Raw genomic sequence first — 12,114 nt, 5'->3', positions numbered from 1 at the left:
AGAACAATAATGAAGCGTTGAACTGGGAAGCTTTCAAACGGAAATTCTTGGACAAGAAACTTTCAAACAGATTTTTTTGCCATCCCTATATAGAATAATGAGACATAAGAAACATTAGAGTGCATAAAAAGAACGTTTAAATATCAAAAACAAAAGAAAGATCAAAATATCGAGAAAAATAGGAAGATCAAACTAACAATTCATAATGATTAACTATAGAGAAACTCATAATATATTATTTTATGATGGTTATTTTTCAATCTACATAAATATATGGAGCATGTTAGAGATTATGAGTATGACCATGATCAATCTCTGCTGCAACAACATTAGGATTCCGAGCAAAGCAGTCTATAGATCCACTTTTAATCTTGCATGGTCCTGATTCATTTGCCACCCAATTACATGTATTTCCGCAATCTTGATCTCGATTTTGAATATAAATGTCGAAGTAGTGTTCTCCATTATACCAATGAAAATAACAAAAATATAATGATTTTCCTATAATTAACGTAGGTGAAAATTTAAAAGTGTAACTCTCGCCAAACTGGATCACTCGAAACCCAAAATCATAATTTTTGTCTTTACATTTAACACCAAGCTGGTAACCAGTCATGTTGGTAATGCTCACGGTTACTTTGTTAAATTGGCCAACTAAAAACATTATGCAGCAAACGTTGTAAGCAGAAATTCCCAATGATTGTATAACAGGCCATGTCGCACATTAACAACAGTATGCGCAACGGTCTTAGAAATCCTGGAGATTTTGATTGTAAGGAAGGGCTAGAAGAAGTAACAATCTCAAATTTAGAGTAATTACAAGTATGGCTAACTTCAAATGTTTTTTTATATATAAATTCAAATGTTTTGATTGTACAAATATTTATAAAAATCAAAGTAAGCTATTTTTCTCTATGTTGTTGACTTCCTTTTATCTGATAAGGAATATTGACCAATTTGGCCCTATTTGTGGCAATGAAACATAATCAATTTACAAGAATTCAATGTCATTTTCCTGATATTCTAGGACAATAGAAGCAAGAGCTAGCCTATATGCAACAGATTTTAAATTCCTGACAAGTACGTATATTTCGCTTCTCCTCTGCTTCACGAGCATCTCCTTCCATTGTTCCTCTCTTAAATGAGATAGTAAAACGGCCTCACAAAATCCCTCTGCTGAAAGCCTCTTGCTGCAATGATTGCACACGGTTAGATTCTCTACAATGATGTACGTATATGTTCTGTATATAGTTTTTGCTCAGATTAATAGGAAAGGATTAGAATCCAAAAAGATATAATTTCATACCTTCCTTGAACACAACCTGACGTGATGAAGCCAATAGGCCACCGGTGAGACTGTCTGCCGATTGAATCGTCTGGTATCTGCATTTCCCATTTACCGGAGGAATTCTCTTTGAAATATGATTTCATAGCAGAATCAGACAGTTTAAGTCCCACTTCACTTTTCACTGAACTGCAAGACATTCACAATACATATACATTATATTACGTTTTGATATTCTTATGCACCGATGGTTCAAAATTTAGAATAAAATACTCCACCTAACCCATATTCGTCTGGTATATACATTATATCATACATGTTTGACAAATAAAAAACAAATTTTACAAGAACAATAGTCAATTCTTATATGACATCATAGGGTTAGCGGCGCAGCTTGTTGCCCGTTTGCCTTTCATTCATATGTAATTACCCTATATTTATTAATATATACTAGTACAAAAAAATATAATTATCATTAATAGAACCGGAATTCATAATTTAACTATTAAATTACCTTGAAGTCCATAAAGATATATCAGAAGGATGTGGTGCACAAATAACTGCACCCTCTTCAAAAAAGCCTTCCTTGAATGGCTGAAGATGAACTCTTATAAAACATAGCTTACGGTCATAAATGACAGAACTTTTATGCCTCATATCGAGCATTAGTTCTCCCTTAATAAACTTAGAGATTCTGGCCTTTCCATCTGCTGCATAAGGAAATAACAGCAATGGGCCAGTTTTTGTTTCATCGAGTAAAGTAGTCAACACATGATCTGTCCTTGCTACAGTTCCATCAAATGAATTCTCAGAGTCGAAATTTGAAATTTCAAAGTTGCCAGAGCAAGAGTTTGACACCGAATTAGCATTGGTCAAATCTTCCCTGGCTGAAAGGTCTGGAGTCTCCATTGTGCTAAACTCTTTGTTGAAAGTAGCGTGAACAATACCCCATGGAGGCAGGATTGGAACTCTCAAATTCCTTACATAAGGAGGACGAAGTTCTTCTTTTTCATTACATTCGGCAGCTTTAGCAGCCATGAAGCATGAGTATGCCTTGCAATCTGGGAAATCTTGAGGGAAAATTGGTATCCCCGTCTGGATAAAGAGAAAAAATTTCAAGTCATATTCAATACTTAATACAAAAAAAGAAACAGAAGGAAAATAAAGTATTTTTTGTGGTCTATGTAGTGCAAATACTTACATCAGATGCAATCCACTGCTTTTCTCGCAAACCTATTGCCTGTGCTCCATTAGTGATGAGTGGAATCCAGAAGGCTTTAACCCAACTTAAGGGAAGTATAACAGACCATCTAGAAGATAATCACAAAAGCATTCATTATATAGTTATATAGTACGTAACATGAAAGATTTTAACATTAATATTCATTGACCGATTTGACTTTGTAGCTGATTAAACTTATGACAAGTTATCTAACTTTTTCTAATGTATCTTAAGCAGGTGATCACAAATATATACACTCCCTCTGGCCACAAATATACGCAGAACTGCACTTTTCAAATTCATTGGACAACTGATGTATTTTGGTCTGTATTATAGTCCAGATACATGAGTTATCCAATGAATCTGAAAAGTGAAATTTTGCTTATAATTGTGGCCGGAGAGAGTATATCCTTTGCTTACAAAGAAAGAAAAAAATAGTACTTGATATTATATTCATAAACAACATTGGTAATTTCAAAAAAAAAAATAAAAGGAAAAATATATTAAAGAATAATTTACCCTGTGGATAATTCCTTCGTATCATTTTTCAAAAGCAGAATAGGGCAAGATCTTGAGCACTGCACTTTGGAAGAGTTCGCGTCCCCAAAATTTTTGTCATCAAGGCAGAATTTAATCATGCGTTCACGGTGCTTCTCCATAGAAAGAACACTGTCTTCCACTGGAGGCTTAAAGCCTCTGGTATTAGCATACCATAGATCATCAACATCAGATAAAGAAGTCAAGTCATTATTCTTTTCCAACATTCCTCCCAAATCAGCAAGCTCTTCGCAATTAGTTTCTTGTGCATCACTTAAAACCTTAGGTGAAATTGGCTCTGTCGAAACAACAGTCTTTTTCGCAGGTAAATCCCGAGGATCCTTAACATTAAGAGATAACATTGCAGACGAAGAAAAATGCTCCTCATTTTTCAGTATGGAAGATTTCATATCCTGAGAAACGTGGTTTTCTTCTATAGTCACATGTTTCTTTAACTGCCAATGATTTTCTGAAATACTGTCATGCAAACATCAGCCATTTTGGATCATTAATGCCAGTTAAACAAGTAAAAAATAAAACAGAATTGCTTTTCAAATTTAAACAACAAACCTTCTAACAGGATGCAATATCTTCTGAAGAAGTTGAAATGTCTTTGGTCCCATTAATTCCAATTTGGCAAGTTGACCCTCAAGCGAAGAACATTTGATTGAGATGCCTCTCTTTTCCATCTGAATAATAGTAAAGATAAAAAAAATGAGTAATGAGCTCACTAGAGCTCACTAGCTTCTCGTTTTCTTATCCAATACAAGAAAAATAATATAAACAAAATACAATTGATATGACCGTATAAGAATCTAAAGAAGAAAATGAACCTCTTTCTGGCAGGCCAGTTTTAGATTATCGTATCCTTCTTCAAAGGCAGAAGCATGTATCCACACCCAAAGGTGTCTAGAAGAACTACTACACTCCAAGCTTTCTGGTTTTTCGCATAAATCAACGTCAGGGATAACTTTTCCATCACTGACACCTATGTCTGTGATACTTTCTTGGAAAGTTGGTCGCCACATATAAGTTACAGGAGCAATTGCCCGAGAAACTGGTGCTCCAACTTGATGAAGCTGTCAAGAAAGAAAAGTTAATTTTGTTTGACTAAAATAACATGGCTATTTCAACTGCAAGAAACGGAAAAAGGACCACTCACCATTGCAGTTCCATAGGTTAAACCAGAAATAACGGAGTCACCATGATTTCTGGGATGTGTTGCTTCTATAGGAGAGGGCATGAGTACCATTCTTAATACTGAAACTAACACATCCTGTACACAAAACAAACATTTTAATAAAGCTACGAGAACTAAATCATTATTTTCGGAAGCTGAGCTTGCAATAATGATAAAATACCTCTGGACCCTCCAATTGAACAGCAGAGTTATAGCTTGCATCGTGTACCAGCACCCCTTGTTTGAGCTTTCTCAACAATGCCCGCGAACCTTTCCCTCTGAATAAACACGCAAAATCCCAGTTAGTGTTTTCAAAAGAAGTAAAACACATATAATACTTGTAGATTTAGGTTACCATAATCCAGTTCAAATACATCTCAAAAAAGTAAACTAACCCTACATATTGAAATCAACAAAGGCCTACCTTCCTTGAAGACCGAGAGGAAGGTGGTAACCCCACAGCTTGGTCATGGAAAATCGCTTTGCATGCCAAACATGTGTTCTCAGCCTCTTGGTTCCATCCCCAGAAGTGCAAAAGCCATTCTCAGGGTTACTCTTAAGTTCATATCTTCGACGAACATGTCGAGAAAGCTTCATTTTATGGTCCTTATTCAAAACTGATTCAGCATTGACTTTATCAACTCTACCCAGTTTTTGCCTCTTTCTTCTGTGCCCCTTTCTTGCAATTTGGTCATTAAATGATGTTGTTCTTCTTCTCTTGTTCCTTTGAGACTTATAATCATTGCTTAATCTATTTTCAACTATAGACTGAAGGCTCAAAAGCTCAGGGGCACGGGATTCTGCAAACTTCTGCACATTGATTTTGCGAGGTGGCACTGCTGAAACTTTAGGCTTTTTGGTTCCGTCAGTAACCATCGTTGAGAACTAGGTAGAAAAAATAAATAAATAAAATATAATTAGTTTATATTGTACAAACACCAACTAGACTGTAAAGCATGAACAAAACCCTTAACACAACCATAGTCCAAAAGAAACTAAACTGTACATAAAGCCAGGTTAGACTGTATCACGTTTGATTTGGGAAACAGAACGGTGAGACCAAATTTGTCAAAACTGACAGTATCCTTGTTTTTCCATACAAATTTATCGAATGTCATAGGAATTCCTCAATCAGCAAATTGTAGATTTCTTAGTTGCCTAACCAACCAAAGACTAGTCACAAATAATGATAAAAAGAAACATAAATACATAACTACGAAAAAGGAATGCATTAAAGGTTTTTTAGGGTTTTCCATTGGTGTTGTCCAATACTCCTGAAAACGAACGAATAGAATATGTGAGAAGAAGAAGAAGTAACAGTAAATCATCATCATACCTCAACGTGATGGGAGACGAAGCTGCTACGGCGGCTGTGAGTAGTGAGACTGAAACTGAGAGTCCAAACACGACCAAGGTATTAAGGTAAGGTACTTTCAAGTTTCAAATTGAGGGCATATTTGTAAAGTTGAGTAGTGCTAGGGTCATACCTTCTAACACACTCTTTTAAACACACCCTATTATATGAAGCCACGTCATCCCAAGATATTGTTCTTTTACTTGGCTACCGGTTTCAATTGTTTCAATTTCTTTTTAACAAAAAAATAAAAAAAGCTCCCACTTCTCACAATTGTGTTCTTGCAAATAAATTCCCACCGTCACCGTCGTACACACAATTTTTTTAAGATAATCTGATACAAATATCATATATGAGAATATAGCAAAGAAACTGCCAAATCACAACACCATATTTGAAAACCCAAATTTAGAAAATTGAAGCAACTCAAACAATTTAGCAATTGATTTGGGAAAAACCTGCAAGTTTACTCAACTCAATCTGTCATCAAACTTAGCAAATGAACCCTGATTTAGAAAACGATTTAGATCGACCACATATCGGCGACAATCAGAGCTCGCAACAAACAAAACGGAACCAGAAACGGCCACCAAATCTCGCGACAGAGACAGTGGAACCAGATCGTGACAGAGACGACAAAGTTCGCGAAAAATAGAAAGAAGCCAATATATCTCAGGATAAGGATAGAGATGATTAAGACAAATATGATAACAAGAACTCCCGACATAGATGAGGAGGAGTCAAACAGAGAGCAAGAAACAGATCTGAAAAGCCTTGAGCTTGTGGAGAAGGGACATGTCGCTGTTAATTTTTTATCTTGTTTTATTTTAAAGTAACTTGTTGAGTCACAACTGGCTTAACCGGTTAACAGGTTAAGTTTTAAATTAAAAGGCTGATGTGGCTTCATATAATAAGGTGTGTTTAAAAGAGTGTGTTAGAGGGTGTGACCCTAGCACTCCTCTTATAGAGGAAAGTTTAAATAAGGACAAAAATACACGTGGATTATAATAATCTCCTAACAATAATATTAAAAGTATTTAAATTGTTCTAATCATTTATCAAAATGTTTCAAAAAAAAAAAATCATTTATCAAAAGAAAATAAATTGTTCTAATAAATTTTAAAAATATTTTAAATAGCTTTCAAAAGAAAATATTTTAAATTTTCGTCAAAAAATACATTTTAAATCTTCTTCTATTTCTAAAAGTAATTTTTTTTGCAGAATAAAAGTAATTTTTTTAATAATTCCTTCACTGTCATTTTAACTCGAAAGATTAGTATGCAATATGCAAATCTAATAATAATTTTTGGTTTATTTTGACAAACAATAATAATTTTTTGTTAATAAATCTACCCATAAGAATAGAAATATGCAACAGGAAAATATGAAGAAAAAAAATATGCAACATAAAAAATAGGAAAAAAATCACTATGAAAGATAAGCATCAAAATAAGAATTCAATATTTTTTTTGGTTACGAATAAGAATTCAATATGACTTATAACAATTTTTTAGGAAGATTTTATCGTAAAAAAAATTTGTCTCTTTGTGAACCTCACAAGATTAATATGTTTTTTTTTATAAAAAATATAAAACTTTAATATTCAAGATTTTTTTTTCCTTCAAGTAGATAGGGATTCGAGATATATTTCTATTTTAAAAAAAAAAAATCAAAGATTCAAAAATTCGTTTTTTTTTACTAAAAAAACAAACAAATCTTAAAGAATTTTTACTAAAAAAACAAACAAATCTTAATGAACAATAAGAACAAGTACAAGTGAATGAAACTAGTCTGATATCATCATCAATTCATCATCATCATCATAAGTGATAAAAGCCATACTCTGCGATCCACGTCATCATCCTCAACCTCTTTCCCACAACACAGAAACATACAAACATCATCAATCTATCTCTCTCTTCGTACCATTCATCTCTGGATTTCTTGTTGAAGATGCGACGCGGTTCATCCAAAAAATCTGGTCAATCCAATCCCTCCGTCAATTCATCTGCCGCGGATCTCTTCCGTTCCGGTACTTTATCTCTTCGATGAGATTTCAATTTTCATTCTATCACCAATTACTTAATTCTCTATATTAATTCATATTATAGCTCGTTGATTTCTCATATAGACTTGTTTATCTTTAATTTAATTAATTAATTAATTTAAGCTCAGATTAATGGTTTTAATTTGTTGATAATCATGTTCTTGTTAAAGTTGAATTTTTTATGGGAGTCAACCCTTCTCGTTGATTTATGTTTTTTCAATATTTTTAGTGAAAAATTGTAATTTTTAGGTATATTTCTGTTATAATTCTGTGGGTTTTGGAGATTGGATAGTTAGTTGCTGAGATGGGAACAAAATCAAGAATTTTTATACTTCAATTAATCTACAATTTAGTACTTGTTTGATATTGTGGTGAGGTAAACTACACTTAACCAAAATGGTGGTGCTACCCAAGAGCGCTTAGATGAGATGATGCAAGTCTCTTCTAGCTTAACGACGGTGGTGATACTTGGTTTACGCCCAAAAAAAATCACGGTGGTGCTGTGATTTTGTCCAACCCAATGTTGATGATACCAAGCATCAACATGGAGTGTTATCAATATTGAGCATGGAAATTGCAAGTATCTGAACCAACACCAGCTGCATATGCCTGCAATTTTACGCAATCTATAAAGATCACGACAACCTCAGTTTATTTTTTGACCAAAACATGGCCGCAGTTTAAAACCCTAGTTATATGTATTTTGAAGCACATGTGTTGGCTTATTATTACTTGTTTATTTCTGCCTTTTTTGTCTGTGTATTGTGGTATCATGTTTATGCCGTTTAGTTAAATGTAATTGGACTAGCAAGTAAACTGTTAGATGTTCTAATTGTATGAGCATGATTTTTCAGCTTCAAGTAAAGCAAACTCAAAGGAACTGGAGCGGATTGATAGTCTATTTTATACGTATGCCAATGGATCTTCTGGGTTGATTGAGTAAGTATGCTTCACTAGATCGCTCCTTTATGTAATTCTAATTACATAAATCAAATAACTTTATGCCATTGATGTTTTCTCAATTCAAATTTAAAATCTTGGACATTTATGTATAGGGATTAATAGTATTCAATTAGTGATTACTAGTTACTACTGCAAATGAAATGTTATAGCTCACCTAATTCCTTACCACAACACTCATAGCCTGAACGCAAATTTCCCCTCACTTAACACAGTTTGATCCCTACACTTTCTTTGTGCCCACTGCCCACTCTCCAAACAATCTTGTCATGATCAGTGTTGTCAATTGCGGATTGCAGAAAATAGCAGTTTGTTTAAATTATGCTATGCTACAGTGCTAATGTGCCGCTATAACTTCTATTTGACAGCACTTTGTACTAAATAGCACATGGCGGAACAATAATGGTTTGTTGAAATTACACTACATTATAGCACTGTAGCACTGCTATGTCTGCTATTTGGCAACACTGGTCATGACCATCAAACAATGTCATTGGGTTCTGCTGACAGACATCCACATATGTGTTCTTGTGACAAATAGCCACCTTCATATGTTTTCTCTGTCATTGGTATCATGTTCCTCATGTTGGCAACGGACACTCATCTGAATGCTGTGAAGTCCATCAACTGCCGCATCATGCACAAAGAAAACACGGTGGTGGTGGAGTTCAGAACTCAGAAGCATAAGGAATGACGGTGCTCTGGCTCCTGTCTCTTGCAATTCCCGGCCCTCATCTTCTTTGCTGCTTAATATTCATCATTTTCATGTATTACTACTGAAATGTCAAGAAAAAGTGAACAAGCTCTCGTACAAACAACTAGAGCAACAGATTGCTCCTCAGAGTAGTCGAGGGTATCTCTCTCTGCCAACCACCAGGCACCAGGTTCTAACCGAATACTTGCATGACTCCGACACACACCCCCCATAATCATTATATCGGAATATTCTACCTTCTAAGATGGCACTGGCTATCACTCAGCAGTATCCTTCTTCTTCTTGCGCTTAACCGCTTATAAACTCTCCAAACCTTGGGCCTATTCTGATTAAAGGCCACTGAAAAATTTCCATCAGACCCAACAAAAGGCCCTATGTCCAGCACCCTATAATAATGCCTGTTAGGAATTGTTTGGTTGAAAGTGGACTATTTTAGATAAGTTTTGAACATTTTGGTTGATATGCATATCAGTGAGCATAAGGTTGGCGTTGGTCCAATGCTGGTCATGGCTAAGGGAGATACTTAAGGTTGTGGTGGCTGAGGTAGAGGGTAGTGTCATCATGTTATAATAGGGTAATTTTTTATTTTACCTAGTTTGACTAACGTATCAAATCATTGAGAATTGCTGTGTTTATAATTCTAGAAAGTGATACTTGGTGTATAAGTGGAGTTTTGTTTTATTATACAAACATAATACATAATACATATGCTTACATTTTTAAGGTAGGTTCACAATATTTTTATAATTTTATTACAGTCCAGAAGGAATTGAAGCACTTTGTGCTGATATAGAGGTGGATCATACTGATTTGAGGATTTTGATGCTTGCGTGGTAAGCTGCAGTTGTTCCCTTAATTGTCCTTTAATGCCATATTCTTATATCTTTAGCTAAGTTTAAGTTCGGAGCTAATGAAAACTAAACGTTACAGGAAAATGAAAGCTGAGGAGCAAGGATATTTTACCTTGGTATGTTTATTATCATGTCCATTGTTCTTAACAATTCTGTCGGAATTATTTCATTTTTGGAACTTAAAGTTCCATAGGTCCCCGTGCTTACTGTTGTCCAACCACAGCACATGACACATTATTTATTTCTCACTGTATAATGAAGGCAAAATAATACCGTAATCATTACCAAGAGTGTGGAATGCATTACTATTCAGATTTTTTTTTCCTTTTATCTTATTTTGACAATACATGTGTCACATTGTGGTTGAAGAACAATTATGATGGTTCCTACGGAACTGAACTCAAGTTCCGTCCTCTTTTTAATACAAACTTTTATACATTGAAGACACTCATATTTGAAATACTGGGTCGTTGTTTATGTTTGGTACACAATCATGTTGTTTTGGTATCACATTTCTTTCCCATTCTTATATTGACATAACTTTTATTACCTTTATATTGTATAGGATGAGTGGAGGAGAGGCTTAAAAGCACTAAGGGCCGATACAGTAAGTAAATTGAAGAAGGCACTTCCAGACCTAGAAAAGGAGGTATGATTACTTAAGTGATACTCATTTAGATGGAAACTGTTATTTATGAAGCAACATTTTATTACTTGCTAACTTTTTTTTATACATTTGATAATGTGAAGGTCAGGAGACCGTCAAATTTTTCAGATTTCTATTCTTATGCTTTCCAATATTGTCTAACAGGTAAACTTTGATGTAATTTTGTGTAAATTGGTTTTAACATTTAACTTATCTTTTCATTTACTCATTCACCACATGTCCCATAACTATTTTTTTTTTTCAATTTCACCAGAGGAGAAGCAGAAAAGCATTGATATCGAGAGCATTTGTGAATTACTTACTCTTGTTTTAGGCTCAACATTTCCAACCCAAGTCAACTTATTTGTGGAATATTTGAAGGTGAATAATTGGCATATCACATTATTGTTTTAGTTCTTACTAATGAATTCTTACACGTGTTTATTATTTATGGTAGAATCAAAATGATTACAAGGTCGTAAACATGGACCAGTGGATGGGATTTTTCCGGTTTTGCAACGAGGTAGCCTCTTTTTCTGCTACTTGTTATAGATTGCTTGTAGTATTCTTATCTTCATCTTCCTTGTTTATTCAATTTGTTGCTACCCGTCAATGCACTCGTCCCTTATGGCACCATTTGCTTTTCACACATGCACATAAGAAGATGAATATACATCTGTTGTATTCTTAACTACTTTCTTTGGATTTATAATCTTTTCACAGATAAGTTTTCCGTCGCTTAGTGACTATGATCCTGAACTTGCGTGGCCCTTAGTTCTGGATAATTTTGTGGAGTGGTTGCGAGAAAAGCAAAAGTAATCTAATATCTGTCAACCATCTGATTATCTGTACCGTGCAATAACTGGTATGTGAGTTCATCCAATTAGTGCCTTGTGCCTTCTGTATTAACCATTGAGTTTAATAGAGAAGCATCACCTACAGTGCATGTTCCCTTTTCTCTTAACCAATTATTTTTGCGGTTTTTCGAATCTGTGTTCTAACTTTAACTTATACAATTGACTATTTGATTTGTTGGCAGCACTCCTTTGAGCAAGAGAAACTGTTGGATTACCAAATCAGATGGGTGGCTTGTGGCTCGTTTATTGTACTCAACAAGATACACTGTTGTTATGCTGGCCCAGTTTCTTAAGGGGCATTCTAAATATAAACTCTTGTTACTTCTATTTGAAAAAATGTTTCATCTTATAGGTGTTTATAGATGCAGTTGAGGTTAGATACAAGCTTGTACTTTGTAATCATTACCAATGCCAACACCATATATTCTATTCATATCATTCACCTAAGAGCTTTAATGCA

General features: G+C 34.5%; 2 protein-coding genes across 2 annotated transcripts; one reads left to right on the top strand and one right to left on the bottom strand.

Annotated features, from left to right (window-relative positions):
- Positions 1-829: 829 nt before the first annotated feature.
- LOC123921490 (ribonucleases P/MRP protein subunit POP1-like) lies at positions 830-6,454 on the bottom strand. The gene is made up of 11 exons (XM_045974063.1): positions 5,561-6,454; positions 4,649-5,109; positions 4,406-4,502; positions 4,207-4,320; positions 3,878-4,123; positions 3,615-3,733; positions 3,027-3,521; positions 2,487-2,595; positions 1,800-2,380; positions 1,307-1,474; positions 830-1,190 (listed from the first exon to the last, which is right to left on the bottom strand). Exons 2-11 carry the CDS (start codon positions 5,098-5,100, stop codon positions 992-994), a joined length of 2,580 nt encoding a protein of 859 aa, XP_045830019.1. The 5' UTR covers positions 5,101-5,109; positions 5,561-6,454; the 3' UTR covers positions 830-991.
- Positions 6,455-7,308: 854 nt separating this feature from the next.
- LOC123921489 (DCN1-like protein 4) lies at positions 7,309-12,114 on the top strand. Its single transcript, XM_045974062.1, has 10 exons — positions 7,309-7,610; positions 8,480-8,564; positions 10,059-10,133; positions 10,231-10,267; positions 10,717-10,800; positions 10,902-10,962; positions 11,072-11,178; positions 11,255-11,320; positions 11,521-11,662; positions 11,837-12,114. Exons 1-9 carry the CDS (start codon positions 7,532-7,534, stop codon positions 11,614-11,616), a joined length of 690 nt encoding a protein of 229 aa, XP_045830018.1. The 5' UTR covers positions 7,309-7,531; the 3' UTR covers positions 11,617-11,662; positions 11,837-12,114.

Source organism: Trifolium pratense, linkage group LG4, assembly GCF_020283565.1.
Source record: "Trifolium pratense cultivar HEN17-A07 linkage group LG4, ARS_RC_1.1, whole genome shotgun sequence".
NCBI classification, from domain to species: Eukaryota; Viridiplantae; Streptophyta; class Magnoliopsida; order Fabales; family Fabaceae; genus Trifolium; species Trifolium pratense.
This window is presented reverse-complemented; position numbering and strand designations above follow the sequence as displayed.